Source organism: Rattus rattus, chromosome 6 (genome assembly GCF_011064425.1).
Source record: "Rattus rattus isolate New Zealand chromosome 6, Rrattus_CSIRO_v1, whole genome shotgun sequence".
Lineage (NCBI taxonomy): Eukaryota > Metazoa > Chordata > Mammalia > Rodentia > Muridae > Rattus > Rattus rattus.
In genome coordinates, this window is record NC_046159.1 from 104,359,496 (window position 1) to 104,373,970 (window position 14,475).

Genomic DNA, 14,475 nt, shown 5'->3' on the forward strand with positions numbered 1-14,475 from the left:
AGACCACATTCTGCCACTTTATTCTAACCTGGAATTAAAACCCTTCCTCCTCTCTCTTTCCCACAAAGGGGAGAGTGGAACTTTATTTCCAGTGGGAAATGTCCAGATTTTCCACTTTCCCGAATCTCACTCGGATGGAATTCTCTCTCCACTGTAGAAGGATGTCTCTGTGGCATCAGGCCACGGGCATGGCTTCCAAGGACAAGGAGCACGAGGAGGCCATTTCTCTAAACTTCATCCTTTTCCAAAAGGTATCAATTCTATTATGTTATCAGCAATTCCAAAGTCTTATCTCGTCTGATCCTTTGACCCTAGAGGAAATCTCAGCGGGAGCAACTGTCAACAGTGGGCTCATTTCCCGTTTCCTACTGCCAACCTGCCATAATCCATGGCCATCCGGAGGGAGCAAGGTCCCTTCCAGCAAAGCCAGCTAAAAGCTCCTGCGGCCTCTCGCCGGTCCAGGATCCGAGCAAGATCCTTCATGCTCCCTGACGGGCAAGCAGGCTGGCAACGGGCCAAATCCGCTCCTTAAGTAAACACTGTCAAAGTAACAGCTGGCCTGGTTTCTCTATGTAATTGTCCTCTCTGCACCTCGGAATGTTACAATTGTTAAGATCTCAGGCAGTGACCTCCGCCCAAGAGTAAAGCTCCTAGGCTTCCTCAAGATCACTCCTGGCACCATTCATACACTCAGCATTGCCGGAAGCTAAGGCCAAGAAGGATGGGGTTTTGATAAAGAGGTTTTAATTTATCCTCCCCACTCTTCGGTTGCACAGCGTGGTTTTTGATGAGTTGAGGAAAACACTGGTAAATTTTCCAGGTTTCCCACCCTCCCATTCCACGCAGATTGTTGGTATTCTATCCCCTCTGTAGAAAGATATTTCTGTGGCAACAGGCCATGGGCATGGTCTCCAAGGACAGTGAGCTCCTTTTCTGGCTGTAACTCAGGGGAGGAGGTACTTCTGAAAGCTAGGTGAGAAGAGGTGAGCATTGTTATGCTGCTAGGCACAGCGTCCCACACAGGAAGGCCCAGGAGCGAAGAGTGAGCCCATCCCAAGTATCCTTAGAGCCAAAGCTGAGAAATGACAAGTCTGTTCTCCCTCCTCTAAAATGAGCCTCTCGGACTGGGGATCGCTGCACGTCCCCTACAGTCTAAAACAGACCCCCAGCCCAGGCAGAGTACCGCTGCTCACTGCCAGTACATGGTATATGCTCAGACTGAGAACTGTAGGGGAAAATAGCCAACAGTTCTTGCCTAACAACTCTTTGGATCGACATCTAAGCCAGATGTGGTGATGCAAGCCTCGAGTCCTGGCTACTACAGAGGTTGACTTGGGAAGATCACCTGAACCTAAGTCTGAGATCAGCCTGGCAACATAGCGAGACCCTGTCCCTCAAAACCAAACCGAACCAAAATGAAACAAAACAACTACTGAGTTAAATGTATTGAATTATTATTTCGAAGCAAGAGAATTTAACTGTGCCTACTTTAAGTCAGTGAAGCCTGCTTATATTTCAATGGAAAATTTAAATGTTAACACCAGGATGTAAGTCCAATGATGCCGGAGAAAGGATGGATTCAAGGTCATGCTGGTCTCCCTAGAAGAGTCCTAAAATAGATCCTGCCCCAGAGGCTATGAGAACACAATATGGAGCCCACCTTGTGTGTTATTTTTAAATCTTACTTCTTACCAAACCATTTCCTTTCAGTGGATATATACCAGATGCCCCAAAATCTTCATACATTGCAGACCTGGGTTGAAGTTTAGGATGACTGCCCCCAGACCCCATATGTGAACCAATCATACACACACTGTTCTATTTTCCGCTACCCCCAGGAGCCACCAGGGTCTCCACAATTTAACTCAGCTTTATGGCCTGTGAGTCTGACCCCCAGTGCTATGGTCAAAATCAACTGTCACTCTCTACACTATGCTGCTTTAAGGATCATCGGAGCTGGAACTCTATCAAAGCCCGGGGTCTGCCTGCATATGTCATCCAACCACACACCCAACCCGGTCCTTCCAGCGAGCAGCCATACTTCCACACAAAGATGGCTGCCCTCCTCATTGGCCAATGTCAGCATAGCATCTCCCAGGACTGTATCCTGTCCTCCTCATGGGGTCTAAGTGTCTCTTGCCTTGGCCCTGGGTCTCCTTTGGAGTTTTCATGACAACGAGTGTCCCCATGATTAAGCACCTCTTTCCTCCCCTTCCAGGAGGCTGCGTGTGCTTACGTGCTGCTTGTGACCGCTGTGTACTGGGTGTCTGAGGCGGTGCCTCTCGGAGCTGCAGCCCTCGTGCCTGCCTTCCTCTACCCGTTCTTCGGCGTTCTCCGATCCAGTGAGGTTAGACCCCTCATGACCCAACCCTCTCCTCAGGTCTGCTGGACCCATGAAGGAGGCCTCAGGGAACAGGAGATTCGTATGCACATGATGGGAGGAGGGATACCTGGGCACTAGCTTTGTATCTGCTGATCCAGACACTGAATTCTTCCCCTTCAGCCCCTTACCTTCATCTCCTTCGATGTGCTCAAAGCTTGCCACTTCCAGGAAACCTTCCCTGACTGAACACAGACAATTGATCCTTATATTTGAAGTGACAGGGTCTCATTATATAGCCCTATCTTGCCTAGAACTCATTACATAGACCAGTGTGACTTTGAACTCAGAGAGTTCTGCTTCTGCCTCCCAAGTGCTGGAACTGGAGGCATGTGGTACTATGGCTTTCTGATTTGTACCTATCGGAGACAACAGTTGGTCTGTTTCAGTGTCTTGTATGTCCTTCCGACTATACCCCACACAGGCAGGAAGCAGGGCTCCCATCTGTTGGGCTTTCCCTCCTATAACTGAGCTCACACGAAGGAGGTACTCAGTTGTGGACAGGGGTTTTCTGTTTCCCTGTGTCCTGGCTTCCTTCTTTCTTCTCTAAGACAAAACCACACATTCCCGATTCTTCCTCCCCAACTCCAGGTCACAGTGTGATCCCTTTGCCTGCAGCCAGCCCTCTCTGCTCACTTTATAACATTCGGCAAAGCTCACACTGAAAACATCCTGGTTGTGTTTGATGAGGAAGACTGACGTGGACAGGACGATGCAAAGGAGGCGAGCAGGGAGCAGGTGACGGAGTCCTTCTAAGAACCAGTGCTACATTAGGAACGCCATGCTCACCTGCTATTTCATACAGAACTCTCAGGAGTTCTAGGAAGTGGGTGTCAGTGGCTCCAATCTCCACAGGAGGCTTAGAGAATTAAACGACCCCAGTCATACAGTAGGAAACAGCAGGCTGTACCTATGACATCACAGAGCCTGTTCTTTTATTCGCTCTACCAAACAAAGAAAATCCCTAACATATATAGGCCTTTCATAGTGTTATCAATTGCTAGGAACTGTGGGCATCTCTCTCCGAGCTACGAGGAAGAATGAAGCTGGCCCACAGGCTGCCTTAACCCTGAACAACAGAACATTCTCTTTCTTTCCCAATCAGTCATTTATTCTGCTGGTTCTATTTTTATTATTATTAATTATTTATTTGCTTTACATTCTGATCGCAGCTTCCCCTCCCTCCTCTCCTCCCAGTCCCTCCCTTCAATCTCCCCTTCCCACCATCTACCTTTTCTCCCCTTCTCCTCTGGAAAGGAACCTTGGGTTCACCCAGCCTTGGCATATCAAGCTGCACTAGGCTCATCTTCTTCTATTGAGGCTACACAAGGAGCCCAGGTAGGGGAAAGGGATCCAAAGGCAGACAGGGCAGTCAGAAGTAGCCCCTGCATGAAGACCCAGTTGCACGACTGTCACACATGTGCAGAGGACGTAGGCCCATCCCATGCATGCTCTCTGGCAACAGAGCATTCTTGAAAGTTCCCCTGACAGTGGTATTTGGTCGCCGATAGAACAACTTCTCTTCTATGGGATAAATTGTGTTAGTTTGCCTTAGATTTCTTTTCCCTTTTTCTACGAGAGGTCTAAGTCATACCCTAGGGAAGCCGTGAGCAGGTTCTTGTCCTCACAGATATGTATGTATGTAACGTGGAAGGCTCCCCGCCTTCTTTTGGGAGCGAGAAAGAGAGATGGGCTTCTTGTCTGTGTCTAAAAGAATGAACCACCTTAAAGACAACTTTTCCTCAGGAAAAGTGTACAAACTCTTCATGTGCCTTTTTAAAACTTGTGGTACCAGAACTTCATGGGAGGAGGGAAAGAGGAAACTAGACAACTGCTATCACAAGTCCCGCCCCTTTGCATAGACATGAGGGCCAACCTAATAGGAAGACTCTTTGGAGGCAATGCTTTGGGGAGGGGGCTTTTTTAGCTCAAAAGGAATAGCCTTCATGTGTGATTAGGAATTGCTGTTTCTCGGAGGGTGGGTTTAAGAAGACCTATTTTATTATTTGAGGTGGAAATCTTACTCCACCCATGTCTTTAGCTGGTTTGGACAAGTCTATTTAGCAATTGGGGTTTAGGAAACAATTTAGTCCAAATACAGTCTGTGCAGCTGACCTTAGCTCGGGTTAAAGGAGAATGCCAACAGAAAAGAGGGCATAGGTGACAGCTCCTTGTGGGCCAGCTAGCTACAGCAGAAGCACCCATTCCACACTCTCTAGGTGCTCCCTAACACCAACCTCATGGCTCACAGGGAAAAGCAAGGTGTTCCTGCCAGGAGCCTGCAAGTCACCTACACATTCTGTTCCCAACCCAGCTACTGCTCCACCCTCCCTGGCTGAGGCTTGTCCTCCCCGCTTCTTCACTTCTAAAACCCTGTGACTCAGTTACACTCTGGTAAAAATGTGGGGCTGGGGATTTAGCTCAGTGGCAAAGCGCTTAACCCGGAAGAGAAAGGCCCTGGGTTCAGTCCCCAGCTCCAAAAAAAAAGAACAAAAAAAAAAAAAAAAAAAAAATGTGTCTGAAGGCTTCACCTAAGAGTAGTTCCCTACCCTCCGAGCTAGCTTGATGCTTTCATCAAGATGATATGTACCATTTATATGTACCTTCTGTAGACACACATTCTCTAGGACTTGTACTGTCTCGGGGCCTGTGTGTGTCCCAGTGCCCTGGGGCCTCCGTTCTCAGTTGCCATTTCTTCTTGGGACTGGCAAGAGCCTGATCTCCATAAAAGCATGAGAATGGGGTCGGTCCAGCCCTGGGACCTGTGGCTTTCGTCCTTCATATCATACACGTGGGATTCTGAGTTCTAAATCTTCCATTCAGGAAGTACCCAAAGGGTGGTCAAAGCAAATACGCCATTTCTGCCCACTCAAGTCTTATTTCTGCCACCCCCCTGAGTTCCCCTCCACTGAAGCTGTTTATAGGAGTTAGCACACTGGAGAGAAACAGAGCCAGTCCAACGGGAGGGTGGGATAGCTGTAGATACAGACATAGAAAGAAATGGCTTATAAGAAACTGCCTCCACCATGCACTTGAAACATCCTATAACCTGTTCTGCTGCAGGCATCCAGGGGAGCACTGGGTGTGACAGCTAGGAGCCGGGTGACTTGAGGACCAGGGGAGCTGGTGGCCTAAATCCCAGCCCGGGAGCAGAAAATAAGATGAGAGGTTCAGGCCGCAGAGCTGGGGAAAGGGGCTTCTTCCTCCACCTGTTCACTTTATGCCAGGCTCCTTGGAAAATGTCTCCAGGCACTGTGTTTTTTAATCTTCTAAAAGGAGCCACGGTTTTCTACCCTCATTGTATAGAGGAGCAAACTGCAGCTCAGGAAGGTTAAGCAATTTACCCAAGGTTGCCCAGCTAGTAAGCAATAAAACCAAGTCTTATATCTAGGGGTGTGTGATTCTAAAACCTGAACTCTTGGTCCCTGGGCCATTGTACCGAAAGCTTCCATTTGGTTAATAAATGATGGGCACAGCACCTCAGCCTGCACAGGGAGCACTTCCAAGGGCGAGTTGGCCAGAACATCAAAGACCTGGATCCTGAGAAGCATGAGGAATGAAGGAACGATTTAAGGAGACATGTTTTCTGTGTCTATAGTATAGTGGCCTCAATCTAAACTAACCAGTGACAGGGCCGGAAGGAGCGCCTCACCATAAGTACCAGGTGTAAGGGGAACTCAGGAGCTGGCTGCTGGGCACAGTCCTCATTCCTGTTCCAGGAGGTTCAAGCCAAATGACCCGGTCAGGAACACTGGACTAGAGACGGACTCTGTACCTTGGCAGATGATCAGACACTAAAGTCCCCTTGACTTTAGGACTCTGCCATTTAATTTTTGACTAGGTCTCTGTGTCTAGCCTAAACCGGCCTCAAGGATCATCCTGTCTCTGCCTCCAGAGAGGTGAAATTACAGGGTAACGTTCCAAGCATTCTCCCCATACCTCCTGCAGTCTTCCCCTGAGCATCAAGTAATACCTCCCTCTGCTGCTGTGCAGAACTCCATCCTGGATTTTAGTCAGTGTTTATGGTTCCTTTTGTTTGTTTTGGACTCCTCTGTGATTCTTACTGACATTAGATTTGTCTTTTAAAAGTCTTCTCACCCTTACTACTAGGAAGCCCAGGCACAGAAATTACTTCTTTTTTTTCCATCTTTATTAACTTGAGTATTTCTTATATACATTTCGATTGTTATTCCCCTTCCCGGTTTCCAGGCCAACATCCCCGTAGCCCCTCCCCCTCCCCTCTGTATGCGTGTTCCCCTCCCCATCCTCCCCCCATTACCACACTTCTGATAATATCTGCATGTTCTGTCTGTACACAACCCCTTCTGTCAGCATCTTCTCCCATCAGCTGTGCCAGTGTCCGTGCACTGCAAGCCACTGGGCAAGCCTCACTCAGATTCAAGGTCCTACCAGGGCAAGAGAGATTGGGGCAACCCCCACTGGGATAGCAGCCACATCCTGCTGGAGTCTGATGTCACCCATCTGCTTCCCTGCTGGCTCCCAGTCTTTCTGACCCTCTGGATGCCTGCCTGTTGTACAAACTCTGGCTTTCTCTGTTTATTCAACCCTGGAGGCATTCCCCACCCCACGCTGAAGGCTCGAAAGGCCTCTCTTGCACATGGAGCTGACCTTCCTCCTGCCCGCAGGCCCTTCAGGGATGCAGGCTGCAGGCTGCAGATCAGGCGGGCATCTGCCGTAAACTCAGCCTCAGCTGAACTTCATATCCAGACTTGATGTAAAGCCGTGTAGACCCTGTAGCCTTTGAGGCTAACTTCACGTTTCTGTGGAAGAAAACAACTTTTCTCTGAGCCAACACCAGAGCAAACTTTATGCCTGGCCTCAGAGCCCAGCCCCTGCCTCAGCCTTCCTAATCGGAGCCTAATTCTTGAGTCCCAGATTAGAAACTGGAGAGCAAGGTCAAGATCTCCAGCCATACGGAAGATAGGCCAGCTTTGAGGATATCCATCAAGGTCTTCCTGCTAAGGAAGAGTTTTACATTTTTCTAACTTTTTTATTTTGTATTTATGCGTATGTGTGTATGCTGGTGAGTCTGTGTGCATTGCATTCATGCAGGTGCCCTTGAAGCCAGAGATTTGTCAGATCCCCTGGAGCTGGAGTTACAGGCAGTTGTGAGCCACCTGATGTGGGTGCTGAGAACCAAACCCAGATTCTCCGGAAAAGCAGAAAATTCTCTTTACCACTGAGCCATCTCTCCAGTTGCACCCTGCACCCCCCCCCGCCCTGGCCAAATATTTTTATATTTATATTTATATTTTTTCCTTTCCTTTTTTTTTTCTTTCTGTAGTTCTTCATTTATTTGTTGAGGGGTGGGGGAATCTTTCTATGTAGCCCAGGCTGGCCTCAAACTTTTAATCCTCCTGCCTCAGTTGGTATTACAGATGAGTGACACCAGTCCTGACTCGGTATCTTTTCTTTAAACCCAACCTTAAGACACTCAATATACAGAAGAGCAAGGCCTACTCCCATAGGGAATGGGAGCCTAGCATACCAGCTACTTGGATTGATCCCTGATCCCTTCCTTCCTATGGCTACCCCCTAGAATTTACTGCAACAGTTTGTTCCCAGGAAGGAAGATGAGGTGATGAGAAGGAACCGGAGCCCCTGCAGGGCATTCTCAGTGTAATGGCATCACAGTCTGAAGGGAACGACAAAGAGTGGCAGACATGGCTGGCCATGATGTCTTCCTTAGATGCTAGCCAGGGTGTGTACTGTCCCTGGCTTTGACAGGGCTCAGTGCTAATGGAGAGCTAAATCAGTCATCGTGTTCTGGGTCTAACATTGCAGATATGTCCAACCTGTGACCCTTAGACCTCATGCACCCTAAAATAGCTATGAATGAAAAAAATAGCTATGAATGCAGTCCAAAATAAAACGTAAACTGGGGGTTGGGGATTTAGCTCAGTGGTAGAGCACTTGCCTAGTAAGAGCAAGGCCCTGGATTCGGTCCCCAGCTCCAAGAAAAAAAAAATGTAAACTGGGACTATGGTGATGACTTAGAGAGTTAGAGAACTTTCTGGTGAGGTGAGGAGATTTGAGTTCAGATCTCCAGCACCTATGAGGTGGCCACAGGAGTCGGGAACCCTATTTACTGTGGGTGAGAGAAAGGTGGATTTTGGGAACTCGATGGCCAGCCAACCTGGTGAAAATAAAAATAGGAAGCTTCGGGCTCAGTGAGAATTTGGCCCACATTGCAAAGTCTGCCAAATTGGAGGTACCTACTCTGAGCCCCTCATGGGCCCTGGGAGGCCCCTGTGCTGGTCTCAGTGTGACGGCACCTATCCAGCACCAGCTAACAGGCAAGAACAAGGAGTCAGCCATCTGTCTGCCCCCCAAGAGGATTGCCCCAAGAGAGATTCAAGCCCACATTCTTTGTGAGGAAAACAGCAAGATGAAGTTATATCTGGATTTCCATTCTCAGACTTCTTGGAACAGAACCACACTCTCCTTCCTCCCACTTAAAAAAAAAGATTAAAAATTAATTAAAGTAATACTTCATAGTCCTCTACCCACACACACACTTATACATTATACATAGGGACTATGTCCCAAGTCTCCCCGCGGTTGCCTAGAAACATGGAACATCAAATACTAGATAAATTATGTTGTTCGGTGCCCTGCAGTTCTGCCACAGAGAGACAGAGTTCCCTTGTCCTTCTGGGGCTCAAGCCTACGGCCACCTTTATCTCACTCCACTCCTTGCATTAGGATCACCGTTAACTTTGAGTCACATGAACATGGGCGCTCCAGTACGTCCGTGATTCTAATGACTGACACAGCTATTATATGGCTGGCAGGAGAATACCATATACAGGGTAGATACATGGGGCTAACCCATGTGCCAAATGGGAGGCAAGAGAGTTCCTACCCTTCTGCAAAGAGTAAAACCACAGAAAAGTAAAACTGCAGGGAAAGAGGTGGCTGTGTCCAGGTCACAAGCAATAGGTTTGTGTTCAGGGAAAGAAATAGTTAAAGCTAATTAAAGGTTCATCTGCAATTCCCGATTAGAAGACCAGTCAGCAGGCATCCTGTCCCAGGTGGATAGCTCTTTGGGAGCAGTCCCTCTCACCGAGGAAACCTGGAGTGACCTCTTCCAGGTCTGGTCTGTCCTTCCTGACATTTTCTTCTCTTGTTTCCTTCATTTGCTTGTGCTGGCCTACCAGAACCCTAGTCTCACTCCCCACACCCTGGCTTTGAGTTCCTTTCCTTCTTTGATAAGTACTTCACTGGTCACTTCTCAGGACCCAGATGTTCTAGTATTTAGTGAGTTATGAATCTCTGCTGTTGCTATGTCATAGGCCGGAATGACCAATATGGGGTCCATTAGCTTGTCCTGGAGCTTGCAGCTCCTGGGTGAGACAGGTAAGAGTGAGTCAGGGGTAACAGCCACTGGCTAATCCCCAGAGCCCAGGCTCCCCACTGTACCCCTCTGTGATGACATCTTTTCAAGGGAACCCATCTCTTCTAAAATGCAACCTCCAAATACTTATTCACTCCGAGGTCAAGAGCGTGGTACTCTGAGAAAAGCCACAAAACCAAAAGGCAGAGAAAGCAGTGACTGCCCACACATCACAAATCCGTGTGCTTTCTTCCCGGAAGGAGTGCCCCGTTAGAGCCTAGTGCTGCTAACAGCTTCTGCTGTTAAGTCTTCCAAGCCAGTGAGTACTAGAACTTGGGGAAAGGACGGCTGAGGACATTTGCCATGACAGAGGACACTGCATGGCCTGAGAATAGACAGAAAATGTATAAGAGGTGGACAGGGGAAGGGAGGGTCAGTACTGACAGCAGCTAGTGGAGTGTGCTTGCTGCTGTGTGGGCATTGCTGGGCTGGGATAGGACCCGGGAGAGCTGTGCGTGTTGAAAAGAGGCTGGGAGAAGGAAGGAGCTCTAGTGAGTCAGGAAGCAAGGAGCATTTTGTTCCTTTGTGGGTTCTTCTTTCTTCTACCCTTCTCCATCCCTTCAATCTTCTAACATCAGATAAGAGAGAAAAAAAGAATATAGAGGAAAGGAAAGAGATCCCTGAATAAAGTCAGGGGTTGGAAAGGGGATAATGTTATACTTAGACTATTTCCTGCTGATTAGGGGTAATGAGTTCCTTGAGGCAATTTTGATCTTTGACATCAGGATATCTAACTACTGCTACTACTACTACTACTTCTTCTTCTTCTTCTTCTTCTTCTTCTTCTTCTTCTTCTTCTTCTTCTTCTTCTTCTTCTTCTTCTTCTTCTTCTTCTACTACTACTACTAATCTGCTTCTTCTCACTTTTTCTCCTCCTCCTTTTCCTCCTCCCCCTCCTCCCCCTCTCCCCCTCCTCCTCCATGTTTTTTATTTAAGCACACTACTTAACAAACCAAAACCAACAATAACCAACAACCCACACTGCCTCTTGGGGCCCTAGCATTTCTATCCCTCTGAAAAGTCCCCAGAATTCCAAATGTCACACAACTGCAGAAATTATCTGTAGCTGGCAAAACCACATCTCTCCTAGAGCACGAGGTAAATCATAGTCAGCTGCTGTGGACAGTCCGAAGCAGGCCCATACTCCACACCTGGGTTTAAAAGGAAAACATATTCTTATAATACCTCTGTATTTTTCGGACACCAAAATTGTCCAGAACTGTCACTACAGCACACTTTAGAGAATGGTTAAGATAATCCTCAGGAATCTGGAGACTTGGGGACTCCCTGGAGGAATTCTAAATAAGCAAATCTTACTGTGGAACAGGAGTCAGTGCACTGGGAAGGCTGTAGACACCACTCCGGAGCAGGGCTTTCATTGACCAATGTGAAGAGCAGGCTTTGCTCTGTGTGTGAGCCTGCTCAGTGTGCTGCTGGTCACCCAGACCGGGCCAGGCTTTGAGGAAGTACCCAGAAACAGGAGGAGGTGTCCAGAAATCCTGATTGTTGATGCGGCAAACCGGCAAACTGTGCTAGCTAGGTTTGCAAAACTGGTGTTTCATCTTGGCAACAACTTTACAAGGTAGGGATTTACATAACCCCGCGGTTTTTTTCATTTAGAGAATAAAGCTGAGAAAGGTTGCGTAATCTTCCTAGGGTGGCTGGCTCTGGAATTCTCACTCTTTCTACTCCAGGATGCTACTTTTGAAGGCAAGGCCTATGTATCCAGAGCCCCTGGCTCAGACACAAGAGTTCAGGGAGGGCTCCTGAATTGATTTAAACCCATAAAAAAAATGAGAAAACATCACAAAGCTAATAGCACACTGGAGCTGAGTCTCTGATTGGTACCAGGCCTCAGCAGTTACAGCCAGTGTCAGTGAGTGTGTGCTGGCCGGTGCTTTCTGGACTCTGGTCTGCTCCCAACTGGTTTCCAGTTGGTTTCTCCTTATACACCATGTTACCTCATAGGTTTTAGCTTCATCTGTGCTTGGACACCCTGCCTCTGCCCTTGCACTGTGACCTAAGTCACGATCCTCAAACTCTTTGAGTTTGCTCATCTTAAAGTTAAACACAGCCCGCATATGTCCAACAGGACTGGCGCAGAACTCAGAGGAGAGAGCAAATGCAAGCCAAGAAGCACAGGGAGTGGAGAAGGTGCTCTAGTCTACATGAAGTCTCTCCTTTTACTCTTCGATGGACCCAGAGAAAGTGGTCTTAGCTCTGTGAGGCACTCACTGACCTTCTAAAAGACATCACAGACTAACTAGTGTTATGGGATGTCACACGCCAAAGAAACAGAGTATACACTGTTGTTACCAGCCTCCCAGGAAAAAAATTATGGTCTCCTCAACTCTTCAGCAGCAGAGAGTGGGGTCATAGTGTGATAGAGGGACTACTCCCCACAACTTCTATGTCTTATGTCTGCTATGGGGGTCCCTCTTGGCAGACAAAGGAAAATATAACCGTGTCCCCAAGCTAACTCACAGAGGCCTAAGAAAGAAACTAGAAAGGTACTCTATCCCCACATTAGAGCCTGCAAGCATCTGGCTATGCTCACTCCTCCTAAGGGACAGTGTCAACTTGGGACAAGAGCTAAGTCAACCAGAAGGACCGGTCTCTGCCTCTAGACCATGGTTACAGGCATGAATCGTCTCAACTCAAGCCAATGAAATTTTCATGGGACAAAAAGGAATGAAGCGTTATGGAGCAGATGTCTTTGTTGTGTCTGTGTTGGGTTCTTTGAACAAAGTGTAACACTGAATGGTAACAGAGAACCTATTGTGAATGCCAGCAGACCCCTTCTCTACCTCTTCACTTCACATCTACCAACCCCCTCCTCACACCAACCAGCCTCACACTTCTCGCCTTCCAACTCAGCTACCCCTTGGTATTAGTCACCATACTCCAACATGCTGTTGCATTAGTTCTTGTCATTGCTAGATGACACTTCCCATTATGACAGATGAGGATTGTGTTCTCTTACATCCTCTGCTGCACATCGTTTCACTCTCCAGTCAGTAACTAACTGTATTTGGTTTGTAGGTGTGTGTGTGGTGGTGGTGGGGGTGTACCTGAGTGTATGTGTGCACGTGTGTGTATGTACATATGTGTGTGTGCCTGAATGTGTGTGTACATATGTCTGTGTGTGTGCACTTAAGTGTGTGTGTGCATGTGTGTGTATGTGCATGTGTGCGCCTGAGTGTATGTGTGTGTGCTCAAGTGTGTATTTGCCTGGGTGTGTATGTGTGTGTATGTATGTCTGAGTGAGTGTGTGTGTGTGTGTATGTGTGTGTACATATGTGTGTGTGCCTGAGTGTGTGTGTGTGCATATGTCTGTGTGTGTGCACTCATGTATGTGTGCATGTGTGTGTAGGTGCATGTGTGCTCCTGAGTGTGTGTGTGTGCTCAGGTGTGTATGTGCCTGGGTGTGTGTGTGTGTATGTATGTCTGAGTGAGTGTGTGTGTGTGTGTGTGTGTGTGTGTGTATGTCTGTGTGAGTGTGTGTGTGTGTGTGTGTGTGTGTGTGTGTGTGTGTGTGTGTGACTGCAGGAATGTATGTGTCACAGTGTATTTGTGGAGGGCAGAGGACAATTTTAAAGAAATAGTTCTCACTTTCCACCTTGTTTGAGGCAGGGTCTCTCTTGTTTCTGCCACAGTGTGACAGTGTAGCTAACGAAAAAGAGCTTCCAGGTGACTCTGCCTCTGCCTCCCCTCTCCCCCACAGGATACTGGGATTGAGGATACATGTTATCAAATCTAGCTTTTAACATGGGTTCAGGGAATCCAAATTCATACCCTTCAGGCTGGTTGGCACAAACTTTTATCCAGCAAGCCATCTTCCTAGCCCCTCAACATTTTTACATTCAATAATCAAAAGATAGCTCTTAACTCTTTTTAACTCTTAAGATAACATTGTTGACGTCCATATATTTTACTATACTTAAATGTCCTTTACTGCTCAATTACTTTTCCTGCCGTTAAAACTGTTCTTGTTCTGTCACCGTAAAAGACATTTTAGGTTAAAAGTTCATCTCCTCACTTTCTGCCATGGATCCTTCAACTATGTGACTATTATTTATTGAGCATGTTACTCCGCTGTTGGCAATCCCAAGTTTTTACTAAAAGACTGAAGAGGTGGATATAAACTCAGTCAACTACAGTACGCCCTGATCTCAGCCTTGCCCTGAGCATACCATGGTGTGTGGGATTAACTAAAGCCACGATCCCAGCCCAGCCCTGAGTGCTCTGCAGTACAAGGAATTAATAATGTCCCCAGGGAACAATCAGACGCTAGGAGCAAAGGAAGGTGTTCTGGAGGGCACCAGGCCTGAACTTGGCTTTGAAGTCCATCCCGAATGTACAGCCAGAGATAAAGACAGAATGTTCCAAGTGAGAAGATAGGTGGTGAGGAAAGGGATTCTGGGAATGGAACAATCCAACAAGGATGGGGCTGGATGTACAGGAAAGACAATGTGGACGAGAAGGGAGGATTAATCAAAGTGAAGGATACAAAAGAATATTGTATTCTTTATTAATGTTTTGGTTTTCTCATTCGAGTGAAATGGGGAAAAAAGGAAATCAAATTGTAAAAGTACCCGTGAGAATTCTACCCCACTGAGTGTGACAGTAAGTCTAGTTTTCAGTTTTTGAGACAGGGTTTCTCTGCATAGCCCTGGAT

At 47.4% G+C, this 14,475-nt stretch overlaps 1 protein-coding gene across 1 annotated transcript in view; it reads left to right on the forward strand.

The window, feature by feature from the left end:
* Positions 1–188: 188 nt before the first annotated feature.
* Slc13a4 (solute carrier family 13 member 4) overlaps positions 189–14,475 on the forward strand; it is a 36,150-nt gene continuing 21,863 nt past the window's right edge. The window contains exons 1-2 of the mRNA XM_032907260.1: positions 189–251; positions 2,219–2,347. Of these exons, the coding sequence (XP_032763151.1) occupies positions 189–251; positions 2,219–2,347 (192 nt within the window). The remainder of the gene's footprint in view (positions 252–2,218; positions 2,348–14,475) is intronic.